At 43.2% G+C, this 20,830-nt stretch overlaps 1 protein-coding gene and 1 long non-coding RNA gene across 3 annotated transcripts in view; one reads left to right on the top strand and one right to left on the bottom strand.

Moving 5' to 3' along the window:
- Positions 1-492: 492 nt before the first annotated feature.
- Positions 493-1,279, bottom strand: LOC141095437 (uncharacterized). Its single transcript, XR_012233383.1, has 2 exons — positions 1,152-1,279; positions 493-1,042 (listed from the first exon to the last, which is right to left on the bottom strand). It is a non-coding gene; the product is annotated as an uncharacterized lncRNA (long non-coding RNA).
- An 83-nt stretch (positions 1,280-1,362) lies between these two features.
- Positions 1,363-20,830, top strand: part of CCDC126 (coiled-coil domain containing 126) — a 49,624-nt gene continuing 30,156 nt past the window's right edge. Inside the window, exons 1-3 of one of the 2 annotated variants that reach the window (XM_073581427.1) lie at positions 1,378-1,509; positions 3,718-3,807; positions 8,712-9,081. In XM_073581427.1, the coding sequence (XP_073437528.1) occupies positions 8,844-9,081 (238 nt within the window). In that variant the 5' untranslated portion in view covers positions 1,378-1,509; positions 3,718-3,807; positions 8,712-8,843. Of the gene's footprint in view, positions 1,510-3,717; positions 3,808-8,711; positions 9,082-20,830 lie in introns of both variants that reach the window. The other variant, XM_073581426.1, reaches the window with a different exon arrangement.

Genomic DNA, 20,830 nt, shown 5'->3' on the forward strand with positions numbered 1-20,830 from the left:
TCCAGGTCAACAGGAAAGAGCATCAGGCATTGACATTGGATGACAATTTGATGCTTAGATGCGAATAAAATCGGTTCCACGCCGGAAAATGGGATGACAGACGGATCCCTGGACAAGAATTCTTTGTGCGATTTCGTACCGTTAAAATCGGACCGATTTTTTAATGGATGTGTGTGACTCCAGCCTTAAACCTGCAATCGCCCAATCACTTGTACTATATACAAGATTACCATCATGACGGGCAAAGGAGTCTTCAGCAGATCCCTGGCTGTCAAGGTAACTCTTTGGCGCCCTGTGATTGTAGGCACGCTGAGAAGCGATAAGAACAGCGAGCTCCTCAGGAAGAGCTGTAAATGCCACCGCCAGCGACGGTTAACAGTTGTCCGGCTGAGGCACATGATGGCTGTATATTACAGCCATCATCTGCCGGCTAAGATGCAGACACAGTTCCTGAGCCTGCACAAGACGTGCCACCAGTGCATCATATCAGTATGGGGTTAAATTACTGTCGCTTTATTTTTAATGTACATAAATCGTAAACGTGAAAAGAAGAAACTTTCACCGAAATCTCCTTCTTCCTCCTCCTGGACTGATCTTTCATGCTCAAAATTCTCAATTCTTGAGTAAACTCTCGTCACTGAATACAGATTTCCCCATTATCGAGATTAGAGGTTGCCGTTGGTGCTCATAAAGTTCTATGGAGAACTGTAACGAGCATTTCTGGAGAACTTGCAGCAGAATGTCGGCCTGTCGCTCCTTATAGTTGGCTATCTCCAATGATACGCCTGATGGTAAAACGTGCCATTCTGAGCCTGGCGAGGTTTGCTGGCAGCCATATACCGCGTAGAAGGAACATGGCGAGGGTCATCCTGATGGCCACATCGCAATATCATCCGCCAGCTGTGTAAGGATCGCAGGAATGTGCAGCCATGCAAGAAGCGGAAGACTACCAACATGGCGGCATGGCCAATATACAGGCTGGAGCCCATTCACACCACTGTTGTATGGGTCAAGGAACATATTAAAAACGCAGCTGAATTATCTGTAATGCAGAAAGCCCCATTATCATTCACTCTCCTCTGGACAGGAAATCATCCAAACCATCCTGTAAATAATAGATGACAGATGAGAGCTGCTGAGCTGTGCATTACCACAAATCCATAATCTTCATCAATGTCCCTCCACAGCGGCAATCACACAGCAGCTGACCGCCGCCGCCTCACAGCCCCTGTAAACAGTCACTGACAGGAAGAGCGCGGGCACCTGGAGGGGGGCTGAGAAGCCGACCAATCACAGGCTACCACACATGCCGGCCATGCACATCAGCCAATAGCAGCTCGCCTTTCATACTTACTCAGGAAGAGTCTCCGCTCCCTGGATGTGCACTTGTCATTGTTTAGTGAGTAGCGGAGGCAGCGGGAGCTGCACGGTCACGGAGCAATGGACCGGCCCGAGCACCCAGGGCGGGTGTAACGGCTGCACCCGGGACCTTCTGCTTGACTGAGCCGGGTAAGGCGGGCATTGCTCATGGTGGTCGGTAATGGTCGGGACATGATAAGTAGATACATTGTCATCTTCTCCACAGCACCAGAGTAATGGGGAGCGGGGAGATGGACACGAGAATGTAATGTCAACTATTAACACTTCTAATTTGGAATAATATAACACTTTGCAGCCTCCCCCCACTCCTGCCTCAAACCTCTGCACGGTGCCGAGTATAGAATATATGTTCCTGGGACATTTCCCATAAAAGACATGAATATTATGGGCTGTATAGAGCCATATAGTGATGACAGACATTTCTGACTATCTCTAAAACGTCAGGCAGGTCATAAATGTGTTGCAGATGTGCAAAGAGGAAAACTGTCAGCAGTTGTTTTGCTATGTAATCTGAGGTAGGGACAGAGACCCTGATTCCAATGATGTGCCACTTTACTGGGTGCAGTAGTTGTTTGCTGCAGATCTAGCAGTGCTCTGAAAGCTGAGCTGTGTATACACACTGTTAGCTTTGTGTATTGACAGAAAACTCAGTGATGGTAGAGGGGTTACACAAAATAAGTTGACGAGAAGGCAAGAGACACCTATTCCTGTGGTCATAATCGCCTTCTGATAAAACACAGCCCAGTAAGTGACACACCGCTGGTATCAAGGTCTCTGTCCCAACCTCAGATTACATAGCAAAAAAGCTGCTGACAGTTTTCCTCTGACATTTTAGAGGTAACAGACATTTCTGACAACTAATCTGAGGCCCTACTTTGTGCTGCTGTCAGATTAAGTAGAGAAAAGCTGCTGACAGATTCCTCTCAATGTTAGTTTATTCATATTTGCTTTCTTGGACTGTGCAGTAATGTGCTCGCCTGTTAAAGATTAATGAAGGAGAAGAGCAGTGATTCTCCTCCGGTGCAGCCTATCGTTTGCTTTGATTGTCAAGAAGATCTTTCTGTTTCTTGCAGCTAAATTATTTGCGCCAGGTTCACATAATGCAGTGGGTTTTTTTTTTTATAGCCAAAGCATAAGATAAATACAGAAGAGAAGGATGTATTTCTTTATACTTCTCTCCTTTCATAATTCTTATTGTCTTTGGATGAAAAATAAAAAAAACTGCTGTAAATCACTAATAGGTCACCTCTCATTTATTTCTGACTGTTGCTGTCTTCATAGAGTTTAGTTGAATTTCTCCAATGAAGTCTATGAAAATTACCAAAATCAGTAGATGGGGGTGAGGCTTCAGCAGTGAGAGATGTGCCTGTAAGGTATCTATGGAATCTTGTGGCAATGCCTCTAAGGGCAGGTGCAGAAGAGCGTAGATCCACTCATCCGAGAGAATCGCGCCAACTATGCAAATGGCACTGTGATCAAACTCCGATCAGAGTGTGATTATAGTGTGTTCCGATTGTCTCTGAGGAGACTGCGGAGAAAAATAAATTCTCCTTTTTGTCACTTAGTGGAAATCATCCTGCACTCAGATGCCATCCGAGTTCAGTCCGATGTTTCCCACACTCATTGACTGGCATGGCCGGGTGTGATCCTGATATAGATCAAATGCTGTCATGTAGTGATTGTTCACGACCCCACAGACTTAAGGGGTCCGACTGTGATCTGATATTCTGTCAGGCCAGATACGCTTGTCTACGAATATACGCTTGTTTCCCTTAGGGTGCAGACAGGAGGCCGTATAACTTGTGCAAGGATCGCATCGCAACCCTGGTACAGACCGACTACTCTCCTCCACGCACTGTGCGCTGCGGGGATCCTCCGGTTTCTGAGCAGGAACCAGAGGATATGTATGAGTTATACATACTCCCGGCCAGAGCCCGCCAGTGGGTGCTGCCTCGCTCTATATATTTGTATGGCGCAAGGCCCTGTAGTCTGCCACGCCCACTGGATGGCCGCGTCACTAGTCAGGGTGTGGTCTTGCTCAATGCAAGTGTATGGAGCAAGGCTGCACCCACTGGATGGGCTCTGCCCAGGAGTATGTATAACGCATACATACCATCCGGTTTTATTTCAGAAGTTTTTGCATGAGAATTTCAAAAGCCATGAGTTTTGAATGAAGAGTTGGAAAGTTTCTGCTCTGAAAACTCCCCAAAATACGGTAAATGAATACACTCAAATTGATTTTTATTTATCGCTAGAGTTTCTCCCAGATGCTAGAATGGAAGTACTATGGTATGAGAAGCAGCTCTTATCTTTTTCCCCTTGATTTGTATCTTGTAGGTCTGCAGATCTGAGACAGTCTTCAGAGCTTCTTCTCTCACATCTAGGGACTGCAATAGACAATTAGTGGTTTTCCTGTTGTGACATACGGTATACTTTTTTTTTTTTTTTTTTTTCTCTCCTAGCAGAAGAATATAACAAACTGATCTGCAGTGATAGTGACGACTACAGTGCACATCACCGCTGCAGACAATCACTAAGGCTGGTTTCACACTAGCATTTTTTTGCACTGCGTGCGCATACATGCGCCCCTATGTTTAACATGGGTGAGCATTGTCTAGCGTTTGTATGTGTTTTTTGCAGTGTGCGCCTTTGCGCGCCGGACGCACCCTGTTGCATTTTCTGTGCGCCCAACCTGTGTGAAAAAACGCATGCGCATGAAATGTGCAAAAAAAAGCACATTACAGTCTATGGGAATGTTGACGTGCGCATGTCCACGCATGTGTTTTTAGACTCAAACTGGTTAACAGGCATGCGCAAAAAATAAGCAAACGCATACAAAACGCTTGATGCGTTTTTTGTATGCGTGCGCACGGAGCGCAGCGCAAAAAAACGCTAGTGTGAAAGTAGCCTAAGCGTGCTGATTTGTGCCATCTGCTGTAGCTTGGAAATGGAGACCTGCTGCTTGAGTAGAGATAAGTACCAGACCAGTATATTGCATGGATGGCCAGTGTGTGGGAAAATATTAAAACTAGAAAACCTTTGTAAAGGGAACCTGACGGGTGATACACGCTGCCCGATCCACGTATGGCTCATGTGTCAGACTCCGGCTCCATGAGTTCGGCCTTGCTTGTTTAACTCTGATACTCTGCAGCGTATAGTGAACATAGTTGAAAGACAGGTGAGTCCCTGGCATCTAAAGAAATAAATAAATATTGGCATATGTAAGTAAGGCCGAGTGCAGACGTACTTTTTGGCCCTGCGGATTTTTCCGTGCAGAATGGAAGAAATCCGCAGGTCAAATGACCTGCATTTTTCCTGCAGATTTCTTCCATTTTTCATGCGGTTTTCCATCGCGTTTTCCCCCTGCGGATTTGGTGACGGGAGATGGAAAACCGCACAAAAGAAGTAACATGCTGCGGATTTTGTACCGCGGAAAAATCCGCAGCGTCTGCACAGCGTTTTTTTTTACATTGATTTTAAGGCTACTGTACATCACAATGCAGAAATGCAACTTTTCTGCGCGTTAAAATCCGCTGCGGAACCGCTGCAAATCTGCATCGTGTGCACACAGCCTAATTGTGCCATTGGACACTGTTTATGGGGAATTTCAGAGTATTTGGCCGTAGCAGTTCAAATTGTAGTGTAAATAACCCCAAAAAGTACATAGAATTGTTTTTGGTTTTTTTTTGTTTTTTTTGAGAAGTAAAGTATTGTGAAATCCTTCATTTATGAAGCGGGACGTTTCCCAGTATCCCTATTAGAAGACTTAGTTGGCGTTGTTCCCAGGGCTGTAATATGTTGAAAGTCCGTTCTCTGCAGGTAACTGCTGCGTTTTAGTACAAAGCGCACAAGTATATAAGGACCAATGAGTGACGCCGCTAATAGAGGCGAGAGTAAAGGTCTGACTGCGGAGAGATTATTGGAGCCCGTTCAGCAGTTACCGTAAATCATTAAGCTCCGCTTCTTTCAGCACAGATCCAGCTGTTCGGATAAAGGGAACTGAACGTGGGGGCACAACAGTGGGCGAAATAATAGAAAAGACTTTACCAAGATTATTATTTAATTCTATTCATAGCAAATATGAAAAAAAGTCAGTTTTCAGTTGTGCATTGTGGCGACCTGCCTTGTGTCAGGGTTTTCGATTACACATAAGTATTAGGGCTCCTCCACAGATTATTTTCTGTCATTTTAAAATGCCTAAAAAAAGTTTTTTTGTTTTTTTTTTTTAATGTAAGAATCTTGTTAATTGTGAATTTTATCTGTTTTGTATCATTTTGTACATGTGTTTTTTTTCCTGGGCTTATCAAAATCCAATGGACAGGCCTATGGGAATAATGGTGTACCAACAGCATGCTGCCACAAACCAGACTTCGTACGGAGGGTCACTTACGCCCAGAGCACTTTTTAAATGAATTTGTTAAATAAGGGTCTTATAAGATCATGGCAGGGTAGTGTAGTTTTCACTGACTACTTTGTGCAGAAAATGATCTTTATTTATTATGATGGTGAGGGTCATCAAGTGCATCATTAGGACCCCATATACCTTAGAGGCCAGCCGAACGATGGTTAGGCCTATTGTTTGGCCAACAGTTAAGGTACCTTGCTCATCTCCCCCTGTATACAGGAGCCTCATCCTGCCGACCACTCTTCTTGGAGAGCCACTGGCTGATATCTCTAGAGGGAGCTTATCTCTCAAGAACAAAAAGATCGGCAATACAAAATCGGAGATGCCAGATCGATCACTCCGCCAATATAATCTATCCAGGGTCTCTACATAGAATCATAGAATCATAGAATCGTAGAGTTGGAAGGGACCTCCTGGGCCATCTGGTCCAACCCCCTGCTCAAAGCAGGATTCGCTAAATCATCCCAGTCAGATGTCTGTCCAGCCTCTGTTTGAAGACTTCCATTGAAGTAGAACTCACCACTTCTCGTGGCATCCTGTTCCACTCATTGATCACTCTAACTGTCAAAAAGTTTTTTCTAATATCTAATCTGTGTCTCCTCCCATTCAGTTTCATCCCATTGCTTCTAGTCTTTCCTTGTGCAAATGAGAATAAAGTTGATCCTTCTACAATGTGACAGCCCTTTAGATATTTGTAGACAGCTATTAAGTCTCCTCTCAGTCTTCTCTTTTGCAAACTAAACATTCCCAAATCCTGCAACCTTTCCTCATAAGACAGGGTTTGCAGACCAGTCACCATTCTGGTCGCTCTTTTCTGAACTTGCTCCAGTTTGTTGATGTCTTTTTTAAAATGTGGTGCCCAAAACTGGACACAATATTCCAGATGAGGTCTGACCAAAGAGGAGTAGAGGGAAATAATGACTTCACGTGATCTAGACTGTATGCTTCTGTTAATACATCCTAGAATTGCATTTGCCTTTTTTGCTGCTGCATCACACTGTTGACTCATATTCAGTCTGTGATCTATTAGTATACCCAAGTCTTTTTCACATGTGCTGTCACTTAGCCCTATTCCTCCCATTCTATATATGCTTTTTTCATTTTTATTGCCCAGATGTAGTACTTTGCATTTCTCCCTGTTAAAAACCATTCTGTTAGTTGCTGCCCACTTCTCCAGTTTATTTAAATCTTTTTGAATCCTCTCTCTCTCTTCTCTAGTATTAGCTATCCCTCCTAGCTTTGTGTCATCAGCAAATTTAATCAGTTTACCCTCAATTCCTTCATCTAAATCGTTGATAAAGATGTTGAACAATACAGGGCCCAGGACAGAGCCCTGTGGTACCCCACTTGAGACATTCTTCCAACTGGATGTGCAGCCATTTACGACCACTCTTTGGGTCCGATCACTAAGCCAGTTATGAATCCACCTAACAGTTGCCTTGTCCATTCCATACTTAGTCATTTTTTCAATAAGGATTGTATGAGAGACTTTGTCAAATGCTTTGCTGAAGTCAAGATATACTATATCTACAGCATTTCCTTGATCCACCCAATCAGTGATACCGTCATAGAAGGAAATTAAGTTAGTCTGACATGACTTATTAGTTACAAACCCATGCTGACTCTGTTTAATCACTTCATTCTTATCCAGGTATTGACATACATGTTGTTTAATAATTTGTTCAAAGATCTTTCCTGTTATAGAAGTCAGACTCACCGGCCTATAGTTGCCTGGGTCCACCTTCTTCCCCTTTTTGAAGATAGGAACAACATTTGCTCTTCTCCAGTCTTCTGGCACTTCTCCTGTTCTCCAAGAATTTTCAAAGATTATGGAGAGGGGTTCAAAAATTTCTTCTGCTACATACATTAGACTGTCAGACAAACACGTCAACAACGGTGCCTAATGTGTGTAGTGTGTGCTGGGGGGCTTCAGTTGTTGCCAAGCATCCAGTGCATCGTTCCGACCCCCAATTACCATCCCTCTCTGCCCCTCATAATGTCGATTGACTGTCTTTGCCTTTCTGACAGAATTTCTGCCTGAACTGAAGACTTGGCCATGTGTACGGCGTGCCTACTATGACACTGCTGGATCTGAGGGTGTGCAGCATACGGGAGAGAGCAATGTCTTGTGCACCTGATGGGACCTTATCTGACTACCCGATTACTGCAGATTGAGTTGTGAGGCTGCCAGTCCCCTATCAATAGGAGCTTCATTGATCAGAAATGGATAACTAATTTGTTGCTAGATTCCTCTGACAGTGACTTTTCTAGTCTGAAAATTAAACTATAGGGCACTTTAATTTCAGCTATTTCCCAACATCGGCTCTGTGGAGACCCCTATACATGAGTGATGGTCGTGTGGTCTTGTAGACGTGTTTAGTTGTTGTTAATGTTTACTGAAGCCTAAACTTTAAGGTTTATGATCATCCAACGAACAAGCATTTTGATTGGCAGTATGTTTATCTGGGCAAGTGATTGAGCCTCGATTATTCCCCTTGGTGAAAAGGTCTTTTAACTTTTTTTTTTCAATCTTTATTTTCCTAATTTCAGTGATTTACCTGGGTATCAAGCACTGGCTCCCAATGAAACTTTATGGCTTGCCATGGAGTCCATCTTTTTCACAGGAGAAGTAATGCTGCCTTCTGCGCATTCTCTCTAGTTAGTGGACAAATCTGACAAGTCAATGAACAGATCTAGTTATTGGCAGAAATAGCTCCGTCTTGGGATCTGCGACATATGTCCAAGGCTGTAAATGTGACAAGTGGACATCCACTGTGTCTAGAAGAAAGACGTTTGACCCATCAATTTATAAGGAGTCCCTGTACTTCACTGCAGCTGTGTTATGGGGATGGGTTTACTCTAGGCTTTCTTAATGTCAACGCTTAATTTCAAAAAATATTCAGTCTTTTTTTTTTTTTTTCACCAGATGCAATTTATGAGGAGGACGTTCTTACAATGACCTGTACAAGTGCCTGTCTTCACTCCAGTTTTTTCTTTGTGTGACACCTTGAGAAGAAGTAAATCTCCAGTGGAAGCTGAGCTGCAGGGGAAAAATAACATGTATTTAACATTCTCTAGAAAGTCGGTCTCTCAGAAACTGAGCATTTTACTACTTGCCTTTGGACTCATATGGGGCCTCATGTTGCTCCGGTACACAATTCAGTATCCCAGACATCAGAGCAGCACCGAGCTCAGGGAGCAGATCTTGGACCTGAGCAGAAGATATGTGAAAGCCTTGTCTGAGGAGAATAAAGACATCGTGAATGGAGGGAGCGGAGACTCCATGGCAGGATATGGTAAGATTTATTTATTTTTACTCATTTATATAGCACCATTAATTCCACAGAGCTTTACAGATATTATTGGCACTGTCCCCGATGGGGCTCACAATCCAAGTTGTGCAGCTAATGAAAAGGTTCCTTGGTCATTTGCATTGGTAAAACGTCCCATAACCAGACTTGGTCTGAGATACCTGCAGACACTGAATATATGTATTTTAATCTGTGTTCCTGCTATATAGACTACACTTATAAAGGTGAAGTATTTAGGGCAAAAATTGGCCAATCCGTGTGCATAGCTGCAGGCATTCAGTATTCTGTGAGATCAGACGGCCGCTGTAACAGAACCGGTTTTGGAGGTAAGTGTGTGTGTGTGTGTGTGTATATATATATATATATATATATATATATATATATATATATATATCTATATCTCTAATTCCTGTGCTGTGTTCTCCCCTAATGTGGCATTCCTTTTGAGCTGTCTCCCCCCCTGTGCTCTGTCTCTCTCACCCCTGTGTGCTTTCTCTCTCCCCCATCTGCTGTCTTCTCCTCACATTAAAACTGTGCATGCACTCCTCGTGTACATAGATGGTGGCGGTCAGTGAATTATTCGGCTGATCCCGGCGGCAGCATGTTCGTGACGGTGTTCTGCTCGTGGTACTGTGCAAAAGGCTGCATGAGTGTGGTGCGTATAGAGTGTGTGTGTGTGGTCTGACTGTGTTCCGCTGGTGGTACCGCACAATAGGTTGGTACCAGCAGCAGTTTCCATATTGAGGTACCCATCACTTGGGTGTCCCAAAATGGTGGTCGGTGAACTTCCTCCGCTTGGAATTCTGGGATGCGGTGACATCTGGACAGAACAGGAAATTAAAACATCATAAGGCAATTATATAAATAGATTATAATACTCTTAGCTTAAATATATACAATACATATAAAATATCTTGGCCACTACGGAACAACCCTTTTTTGTTTTATATGGGGGCACCTAAGAAGAAGTGAAAGGGGTTGTCAGGCCTTAGAGTGACTGCAGACTTGTCACTCCCGGTGTGCCCACTGTGCGCTGTGAGGATTCTCACGGTATGGCCACATTCCAACTAGATTTGTCCGGTTTGCATAAAGGAGTTGTCCGGGTTTTCACATAATCTCAGTACATATCTGGGCTGCAGAATTATGACAATAAGTAATTTACTTTCTGTCAATAGTTTGCATGGTTTTCTAGATATTCTGAACGTCCAAGGGGGGGTGTGTTATGGCATTGAAATGAGAACTAGTCGTAACCTCCTACTCTACTCTCAACATGCCCTCTATAGCAACAACCCCACCCTCCATAGCTACAGGCCCTCCCCGTCCACATGAAGCCCTCAGCACACAGTAACGAATCCTCCCCCTCTAGCAGCCTCACTGCAGAGAGCTGCTCCTCCCCCCAGACACACACTGAACAGTGATCTATGGAAAGTGAAAGTAGTGAGGAGGGAAAATCGTCCTGTATTCTGGGCCACTCCATGATTACAATACATAACTCATTATCAGTAATTCCTTCCTTATGTATTGTAATCATGGAGTGGCACAGAATGCAGGACGATTTTCCCTCCTCACTAGTTTCACTTTCCATAGATAACTGTTCAGTGTGTGTCTGGGGGAGGAGCAGCTCTCTGCTGAGGGGAAGAATTCGTTACTGTGTGATGAGGGCTGCTTCATGTGGACAGGGAGGGCCTGTAGCTATGGAGGGTGGGGTTGTTGCTATAGAGGGCATGTTTGGAGTAGAGTAGGAGGTTACGACTACTTCTCATTTCAATGCCATAATTCTGCAGCCCAGATATGTACTGAGATTATGTGAAAAGCCCGGACAACCCCTTTAATACACTTGCTTTGAGCGAGTCTGCGCATGTCTAGTTGGCACATGAATGTATGTAAATCACATACTTGCTGTCATGCGCCAAACAGCGGAGAATCCTTAGTGTGTAGTGTGAGGAATTCCTAGTCTACAGTCACATAGTGAATGCAGACCAGTGCCCTAAGGCAGGACAACTTATTTAAAGGGGTGTAGTCCAGACCGATCAGTCTTCAGTCACTCTGTGTGACTGCAGGCTTTTGAATCCCCCCAATGCATGCACTGTGCTTTGTGGGGGATTCGCCTATTTCTGGAGGGTACGTATGAGTTATACAGTGGGGGAAATAAGTATTTGTTCCCTTGCTGATTTTGTAAGTTTGTCCACTGACAAAGACATGAACAGCCTATGATTTTAAGGGTAGGTCAATTTTAAAATTGAGAGAGAGAATATCAAAAATAAAATCCAGAAAATCACATTGCAAATTTATACAATTTCTACATTTTGCAATGAGAAACAAGTATTTGATCCCTCTGGCAAGCAACACTTAATATTTAGTGGCAAAACCCTTGCTGGCAAGCACAGCAGTCAGAGGTTTTTTTGTAGTTGATGATGAGGTTTGCGCACATGTCGGGAGGAATTGTGGTCCACTCCTCTTTGCAGATCATCTCTAAATCATTAAGATTTTGAGATTGTCGCTTGGCAACTCGGAGCTTCACCTAAGATTTCTATGGGATTATGGTCTGGAGACTGGCTAGGCCACTCCATGTGCTGCTTTTTGAGCTACTCCTTTGTTGCTTTGGCTGTATGATTTTTGTCATTGTCTTTCTGGAAGACCCAGCCACGACCCATTTTTAATGTCCCGGCGGAGGGAAGGAGGTTGTCACTCAGGATTTCACGGTGCATGGTTCCATCCATTCTCCCATTGATGCGGTGAAGTAGTCCTGTGCTCTTAGCAGAGAAACACCCCCAAAACCTAATATTTCCACCTCCATGCTTGACAGTGTGGACAGTGTTCTTTGGGTCATATGCAGCATTTCTCCTCTTCCAAACACGGTGACTTGAGTTAATGCCAAAGAGCTCAATTTTTGTCTCATCTGGCCACAGCACCTTCTCCCGATCACTCACAGAACCATCCCGGTGTTCATTGGCAAACTTCAGACGGGCATGTGCCTTCATGAGCAGGGGGACCTTGCGGGAACTGCAGGATTTTAAACCTTTACGGCGTAATGTGTTACCAATGGTTGTCTTGGTGACTGTGGTCCCAGCTGCCTTGAGATCATTAACAAGTTCCCCCCCCCCCCCTTGTAGTTTTAGCCTGATCTCTCACCTTCCTCATGATCAAGGATACTCCATGAGGTGAGACTTTGCATGGTGCCCCAGAACGATGTCGATTGACAAACATTTTGTACTTTTTTTTTTTTTACTATTGCACCAACAGTTGTCTCCTTCTCACCCAGCGTCTTACATATGGGTTTTGTAGCCCATTCCAGCTTTGTGCAGGTCTATGATCTTGTCCCTGACATCCTTATAAAGCTCTTTGGTCTTGCCCATGTTGTAGAGGTTAGAGTCTGACTGAGTCTGTGGACAGGAGTCTTTTATAAAGGTGACTATGTAAGACAGCTGTCTTTAATGCAGGTAACAAATTGATTAGGAGCCTCTAACTAGTCTGTAGGAGCCAGAATGGTTGATAGAGGATCAAATACTTATTTCTCACTGCAAAATGCAAATTTATATAGTTTATACAATGTGATTTTCTATCTCTCAATGTTAAAATTAACCTACCCTTAAAATTAGACTGTTCATGTCTTTGTCAGTTGACAAACTTACAAAATCAGTAAGGGATCAAATACTTATTTCCCCCACTGTACTTATTTCCCCTACTGTCCTGGCCAATGGGTGCAGCCTCTCTCCATACACTTGTATTGAGTGAGGCTGCGCCCCCGTCTAGTCGTGTGGCCAACCAGAGTGTGCGGCCTCCAACAATACAAGTGTATGGAGAGCGGATGGCACGCTCACTGGCCGGGAGTATATATAACTCATACACGCCTTACGGTGCCAGCTTAGAAACAGGTGAATCCCTGCAATGCCCAGTGCATGCGCTGGGAACAGGGTGGATTGATTTAAATCACGCCGATTTAAATCATGATTTAAATCACGATTTAAATCAAAAGATTTTTTTCTATTTAAATCGGATCGATTTAAATCATGATTTTAATCATGATTTAAATCACTGATTTAAATCAAAAGGTTTTTTTTTAATATAAATCACGATTAAAATGAGAAGTGAGAGCAGTGTGCATGTGCGCCCATAGTTACACGGACGAAACTAGGGGCAACGATCTAACGCCAGGGTGAGGGGGGGGACCCCAAAGTAAGTAAAAATCTTTTTTGTTTTACTATATGGCAATAGGTAGGTGTTTAAAAGCAGCATGTCTTAATTGTATAAACTATTAATAGCCTCCACATTTTGTTCATACTGCCCCTTTAATTCCACACTTCTAGCTTGGTTTCAGTTTTGGTTTAGTTTCTTTTTCCCTGCATTCAGTTGACATGCCCAAATTGTTGGATAGTCAGCAGTACTTGGCTCAGGCTGTAGTAACAATCAAACTTCATAAGTGATCTGTGTGAGCCATGGCAGCAGGTCGTAAGAGAGACCCTATTTGGGTTCATTTTGTTGAGATGCCAGCAGCAGATCTTGGAAAGAAAGGTGCAAGAGCAAAGTGCAAATACTGTCAAAAGGATATCCAAGGACTTGTTTGCCGTTTGAAATCACATTATGAAAACTGCAACCAGAAGGGAAATGAAGATGTTGATAGTGATACAACTAATGTCAATGAACCCCCACAGCTTCTTATGCACCAGGAGCCTAGTACTAGTGGTAAGTCTGGCAATTAATTTACAACCTATTTTTTTAACAGACATTTTACTGGGATGGTTAAAGTCTATGAAAAGAAAAATTTCTAGCACTGGTAGTTCTGGAGTATAGAATTTAAATTTATGTTAAGGCAATATTTCACAGAAAATTAACGCTAAAGGACATGTGCACCTTTATTTTTTTAAGGTGCACATGTCCTCCCCCCGCAGCGCTCTTACCTCCGATCCCCGCAGCGCTGAGATCCGTGGCTTCGTTTTGACCGTCCGCCTCCCGTCCTCCGGTTGCGGCCTACTCGCAGTGATCCAGCGGCGTGACGTCAGCGGGCCGCACGCTCCATTGAAATGAATGGAGGCGCGCTCGCGGACGGGCAGAACGAAGCCACGGATCCCCGCAGCGCTGACATCGGAGGTAAGAGAGCTGCGGGGGGAGGACATGTGCACACTGTGACTGGCTGCACCTTAAAAAATAAAGGTGCACATGTCCTTTAAGTAAAAATAAAGTGTGTATACGCTTATTTTTTTTTATTGTAGGCTGCAATTCACTTTTGAAGTCTGCCAAATTGACCATTTTAAAAAAAAAACATTTTTAAAACTTTTGTGACATAATTTTTTTCAGTTGCTGAGGCTCTGATATTAGTTACCAGTATTACAGCAACCTCACCGGAAAACTTGAGTAGCATAACTTTTGAGACAGCCCTTATAGGACGAGGACCATTACATTGTTCAAAAAGTTTGTTTCAATATTTTCGTTATATTTCTTCAAATACGCAGTCGATTTATATTTTTAATTTCTGTGCTTTCAGGGTCAAATATGGCTTGTGCTGCACGTGACAATCAATATCTGGGTACAACTTCAACAAAGCAGCCCAAAAAAAAACTTTGCGTGCAAAGTGTAGAAAAATTCATCTTAAAGACTACGACGAGCCAGAAAGAACATTTTGATGAATTAATTGCTAAATTCATATTTGCAACCAATTCTTCTTTCCGACTAGTTGAGCACCCATTGTTTGTACAAATGATCGAAGGAATTAGACCAGGCTACAAACCACCAAGTAGATTTGATATCTCAGGAAAACATCTTCAGGCTGTATACGACATAGAAAGAGCGGCTTGTACAAAATATTTGAATGACTAGGTTGTTAACATGAGCTTGGATGGTTGGAGCAACATCCACAACGACCCCATAATTTGCACTTGTGTCACAACAGAAGATGGTGAAACTTACCTTACAGACACAATCGACACATCTGGAAATTCACATACTGCTGAATATTTACTTGAAATTGCTAAGAACTCAATTCACCAATGCCAAGAACAGTTTGGATGTAAAGTAAGGAGCTTAGTTACTGATAACGCAAGCAATGTGGCAAAAATGCGAGCGGAACTGGCACAGGATGACACAAATGTCATTACATACGGTTGTTCTGCCCATTTGTTGCATCTTTTGGCAAAAGACCTGCATATTTTGGGTGTCAAGGAACATGTTGTAGAAATTGTTAAATATTTCCGCAATAATCATTTTGCACATGCAACCTACAAGGAAATGGGAGGACTGAAGTTGGTTCTACCACAAGATGTTAGATGGAATACCTTGGCTGACTGCTTGGAACTGTTTATTAACAACTGGTCAAAATTACTGTCCATTTGCGAAACACATCGGGATAAAATTGATGCTAATATACGAAGCAAAGTATTAAATCTTGGTGTGAAGAGAAATGCCGAGGACCTTTTGGAAAGGTTAAAGCCAATATCGATTGCGTTGGATAAAATGCAGAAAGATACTGCAACCATAGCTGATGCCACAGAAGTTTGGAAAGATTTAGAAGGTTCTCTAGATCTCTTGAACCTCTCAAACAATGTAAAGGTTGCAATACAGCACCGCAAGGACCAAGCATTAAAAGAAGAACACTATTTAGCCAATATCTTGCATCCCATCTACAGAGGGAAAAAATTATCTGAGGCGGAAATCAACTCTGCAATGGAGTGGCTCGCCAATATACTAACCATGACATTGTGGCAACTGTGCTGAAATTGAAGTGTGACTCTGCAACATTTCAAAAATACATGTTTGCAGATAACGTCGTTAATGAACTAAAACCACTGGACTGGTGGAAGTCGCAATCACTTGTTCTTCCAGCAAAGATAATAAATCTAGCTACTCAGCTACTGACTGCATCGGCTTCATCCGCAGGAGTAGAGAGATTGTTTTCTTCATTTGGTTTTGTGCACACAACAGTCCGAAACCGCTTAGGAACTGCTAAAGCAGGACAACTGGTTTTCCTATTAAAAGTCCTAAATAAACAGTAGGCTTAAAGGACTGATGTATTCACTGAAGATGTTTGCTTACTTCAAACGTTAGAGATAGGCTATTGTTAAAAAGTACTTACTCTCTGTAGTTCAATTCTGAGTGTTTAATAGTGCAAATAAAAATTATTAGGTTTCATAATCAACTGTTTTAATATTTTTATTTGTGTAAAACAATTAGATTTGCAAAAAGACAAAGTTTTGCTTGTGTACAACTTGATTAAAAAATCTGATTTAAATCAAATGATTTAAATCAAAAAAATCTGATTTAAATCAAAAAAATCTGATTTTTTTGATTTTTTTAAAAAAATCAAGATTTTTATCCACCCTGGCTGGGAATTCATAAGTCTGCAGTCACACAGTGACTTCCGGCTTATCAGGTTGGACAGGACAACCCCTTTAAGTTGTCCGGCCTTGGGGCACAAGCTGCATTCACTCAATATGACTGCAGACTAGTAATTCCTCACACTGCTCACTTTAAGGATTCTCTTCTGCTTACCATATCATTGTGTGCGCTGGGGGGATTCAGAAGTCTGCAGTCACACACAGAGTGACTGCAGACTTATTGGTTGCCGCTGCCGTCGTCATCATCTGCTCCCCTCCCCCTTCTCTCCCTCTCTCCCGCACCTTCGATTTCACCCCCCCCCAGTACCTCCGATGTCCCACTCTGGCTCCCGGTGTCCCGCCAACCTGTTCCATTGGCGCTACCATCTTGGAAAATGGCGTGCGCATGTGCAGTGCGCCTGCCGGCTGCAGATTCCATTCACTCATTTTGATCACTGTGATAAACTCTCACAGTGATCAAAATAGAATGAAAAGTAAATAAACCCCCTGTCTATCACCCCCATAGGCAGGAACAAATAACAAAATGGAGAAATTATTTTTATTTTTCCATTCGGGTTAGGGTTGGAAATAGGGGTAGGGTTAGAGTGGAATTAAGGTTAGGGTTGGAGTTAGGGTTAGAATTAGGTTTAGGGTTGGAATTAGGGTTAGGGATGTGTTGGGGTTAGGGTTGGGATTAGGGTTGGAGTTAGAATTGAGAGCTTTCCACTGTTTAGGCACATCAGGGGGTCTCCAAGCGCGACATGGTGCAACCTTTGGTTCCAGCCAATTTTGCGTTCAAAAAGTCAAACGGTGCTCCCTCCCTTCCAAGCCCCGACGTGTGCCCAAACAGTGGTTTACCCCCACATATGGGGTATCAGCGTACTTAGGAAAAATTGCACGACAACTTTGGGGGTCTAATTTCTCCTATTAACCTTGGGAAAATAAAAAATTGGGGGCTAAAGTATTTTTGTGGAAAAAAAATATTTTTTTTATTTTCATGTCTCTGCGTTATAAACTTCTGTGAAGCACTTGGGGGTTCAAAGTGCTCACCAGACATCTAGATAAGTTCCTTGGAAGGTCTTATTTCCAAAATGGGGTCACTTGTGGGGGCATTTCTACTGTTTAGGCACATCAGGGGCTCTGTATTTACCTGCCTAGGCCTCCAGCCAAATGCACTTCAGGGTGCAGCAGGCCCATGTGGTTAAGGCTGGTTTCACATTGGCGCTTTTTAAGCGCACGCACGGCCGGGGGTAGCTCCGCCCCCGAGCCGGCTCTCTGCCCGGCGTGCCCGCCCCTTGCTTGTAGCGCCGCCTCCTAGCGGACAGCGGCGCCTGCGATCGGCGCACCCTATCTTTAGCATAGGGTGCGCAGATCGTGCGCAGGCCATGCGCTAGTTGCGCTTTGACCTGCGCTGCGCACTTTTGACGGTGCGCCGTGCGCGCCAAAATCCGAAAAGTTCGATTTTGGCGCGCACGGCGCACCATCAAAAGTGCGCAGCGCAGGTCAAAGTGCAACTAGCGCACGATCTGCGCACCCTATGCTAAAGATAGGGTGCGCCGATCGCAGGCGCCGCTGTCCGCTAGGAGGCGGCGCTACAAGCAAGGGGCGGGCACGCCGGGCAGAGAGCCGGCTCGGGGGCGGAGCTACCCCCGGCCGTGCGTGCGCTTAAAAAGCGCTAATGTGAAACCAGCCTAAGATGGCAATAACACAGGTGCAAAAATACTGATGAGACAGCCACTCACTACCTACCAATCCATGGAGGGGGTTGCTGCTTAGTATATTATTGCACAATGAAGACTTGTATGTAGCACTGTTCACACATCAAGGGCTCAGCAAACGTAATGACGACCGCAGACCTTTCCATCAAAGTCTGCATTTCAAAACGTCACTACTTCCATTCCGAGCCCTTACGTGTGCCCAAACAATGGTTCCCCCCATATATGGGGTACCAGCGTACTCAGGACAAACTAGACAACAACTTTTGGGGTCCAATTTCTCCTGTTACCCTTGTGAAAATAAAAAATTGCGCACTAAAAAATAATTTTTTGAGGGGAAAAATTTTTTTTTTTATTTTCACGGCTCTGCATTATAAACTTTTGTGAAGCACTTTGGGGTTCAAAGTGCTGCTCACTATGCATCTAGGTAAGTTCCTTAGGGGGTCTAGTTTCCAAAATCTGTTCATTTGTGGGGGGAGCTTCAATGTTTAGGCACACAGGGGCTCTCCAAACACAACATGGTGTCCGCTAACGATTAGAGGTAATTTTCATTTCAAAAAGTCAAATGGCGCTCCTTCCCTTCTGAGCCCTGCCGTGCGCCCAAACAGTGGTTCCCCCCCCCCCCACATATGTGGTATCGGTGTACTCAGGACAAACTGGACAACAACTTTTGTTGTCCAATTTCTCTTGTTAGCCTTGTGAAAATAAAAAATAGCGTGCTAAAAAATCCTTTTTGAGGGGAAAAAAAAGATTTTTTTTTTTTACTTTTGTGAAGCACTTGGGGGTTCAAAGTGCTCACCACAACACATCTAGATAAGTTCCATAAGAGGTCTAGTTTCCAAAATAGGGTCACTTGTGGGGTTTTTTCACTGTTTAGGTACACAGGGGCTCTCCAAACGTGACATGGTGTCTAACGATTGGAGCTAATTTTCCATTCAAAAAGTCAAATGGCGCTCCTTCCCTTGCGGGCCCTGCCGTGCGCCCAAACAGTGGTTTATGACCACATATGAGGTATCCGTGCTCTCAGGAGAAATTGCCCAACAAATTTTAGTATCCATTTTATCCTGTTGCCCATGTGAAAATGAAAAAACTGAGGCCAAAAGAAAATTATTGTGAAAAAAAAAAAGTACTATTTTTTTTTTTTTTTGGATCAATTTGTGAAGCACCTGGGTATTCAAAGTGCTCACTATGCATCTAGATAAGTTCCTTAGGGGGTCTAGTTTCCAAAATGGGGTCATTTGTGGGGGAACTCCAATGTTTAGGCACACAGGGACTCTCCAAACGCAACATGGCAACCGCTAAATATTCCAGCATACGGTATTTTCCATTCAAAAAGTCAAATGGCGCTCCTTCCCTTCTGAGCTTTGCCGTGCACCCAAACAGTGGTTTATGACCACATATGAGGTATTGGTGTACTCAGGAGAAATTGCCCAACAAATTTTAGGATCCATTTTATCCTGTTGCCCATGTGAAAATGAAAAAATTTGATGCTAAAAGAAAATTTTTGTTGGAAAAATTAAAATGTCCATTTTTTTCCTTCCACGTTGCTTTAGTTCCTGTGAAATACCTGAAGGGTTAATAATCTTCTTGAATGTACTTTTGAGTAGCTTGAGGGGTGCAGTTTTTAGAATGGTGTCGCTTTTTGGTATTTTCTGCCATATAGACCCCTCAAAGTGACTTCAAATGTGAGGTGGTCCCCAAAAAAAAAAAAAAAAAAAATGGTTTTGTAAATTTTGTTGTAAAAATGAGAAATTGCTGGTCAACTTTTAACCCTTAGCTTCCTCATGAAAAAAAGTTTCGAAAATTGTGCTGATGTAAAGTAGACATGTGGGAAATGTTATTTAGTAACTATTTTGTGTCACAACTCTCTGGTTTAACAGAATAAATATTCAAAATTTGAAAATTGCGAAATTTCCGCCAAATTTGATTTTTTTTTTTTTTTCCCCACAAATAAACGCAAAAATTATCGACTTAAATTTACCACTAACATGAAGCCCGATATGTCACGAAAAAACAATCTCAGAATCACTAAGATGCGTTGAAGCGTTCCAGAGTTATTACCTCATAAAGGGACACTGGTCAGAATTGCAAAAAATGGCCAGGTCATTAAGGTCAAAATAGGCTGGGTCATGAAGGGGTTAATAGCCATCCTTGTAAAACATGGTGATAGCAGGATTAAAAATCCTAAAAGGTAAAGGGTCATCCACAGTGTATTTGGTTCTTATACTAGCCAGAAACATATGGGCAAGCATGCCTAGCTGGGTACCCTGACAGGTGCTACAGTCAGTGTGTACGGCTCAGTATATTTTTATATATTGTTTTAATAAAATATCCGGTCTACTGCTTTTCTTCTGTGCACTTGTGGCTGTGGGATCCCTATGTATCCCACCGAAAATACGGGAGAAGATCACCCTTTTGGCAAAAGCTTGGCCATAAGTCTATTAGCAATCGTGCCAAGACTTTTTGCCATCATCTAAGCTGGCAGTACATCACAGATGGGGTGTAAATTGGGCATTTGTTGGCTGCATTTATATCTTCTAGTTTCTAGAATTCAATAATCAAATACATGTTTTATTTGAGCAGATGTTTTATTATTTTAGCAATTTCCGTATGTCCACAGAGGCGCGCTATGTCGTCCACGTCACAAGCAGCAGATTGACTGGCAAACCCACTAATTCACCTGGGTACAAACTGAAGAGAGAATTACCGTAT

Source organism: Dendrobates tinctorius, unplaced genomic scaffold (assembly GCF_039654945.1).
Source record: "Dendrobates tinctorius isolate UK_male_01 unplaced genomic scaffold, ASM3965494v1 ptg000070l, whole genome shotgun sequence".
NCBI lineage: Eukaryota > Metazoa > Chordata > Amphibia > Anura > Dendrobatidae > Dendrobates > Dendrobates tinctorius.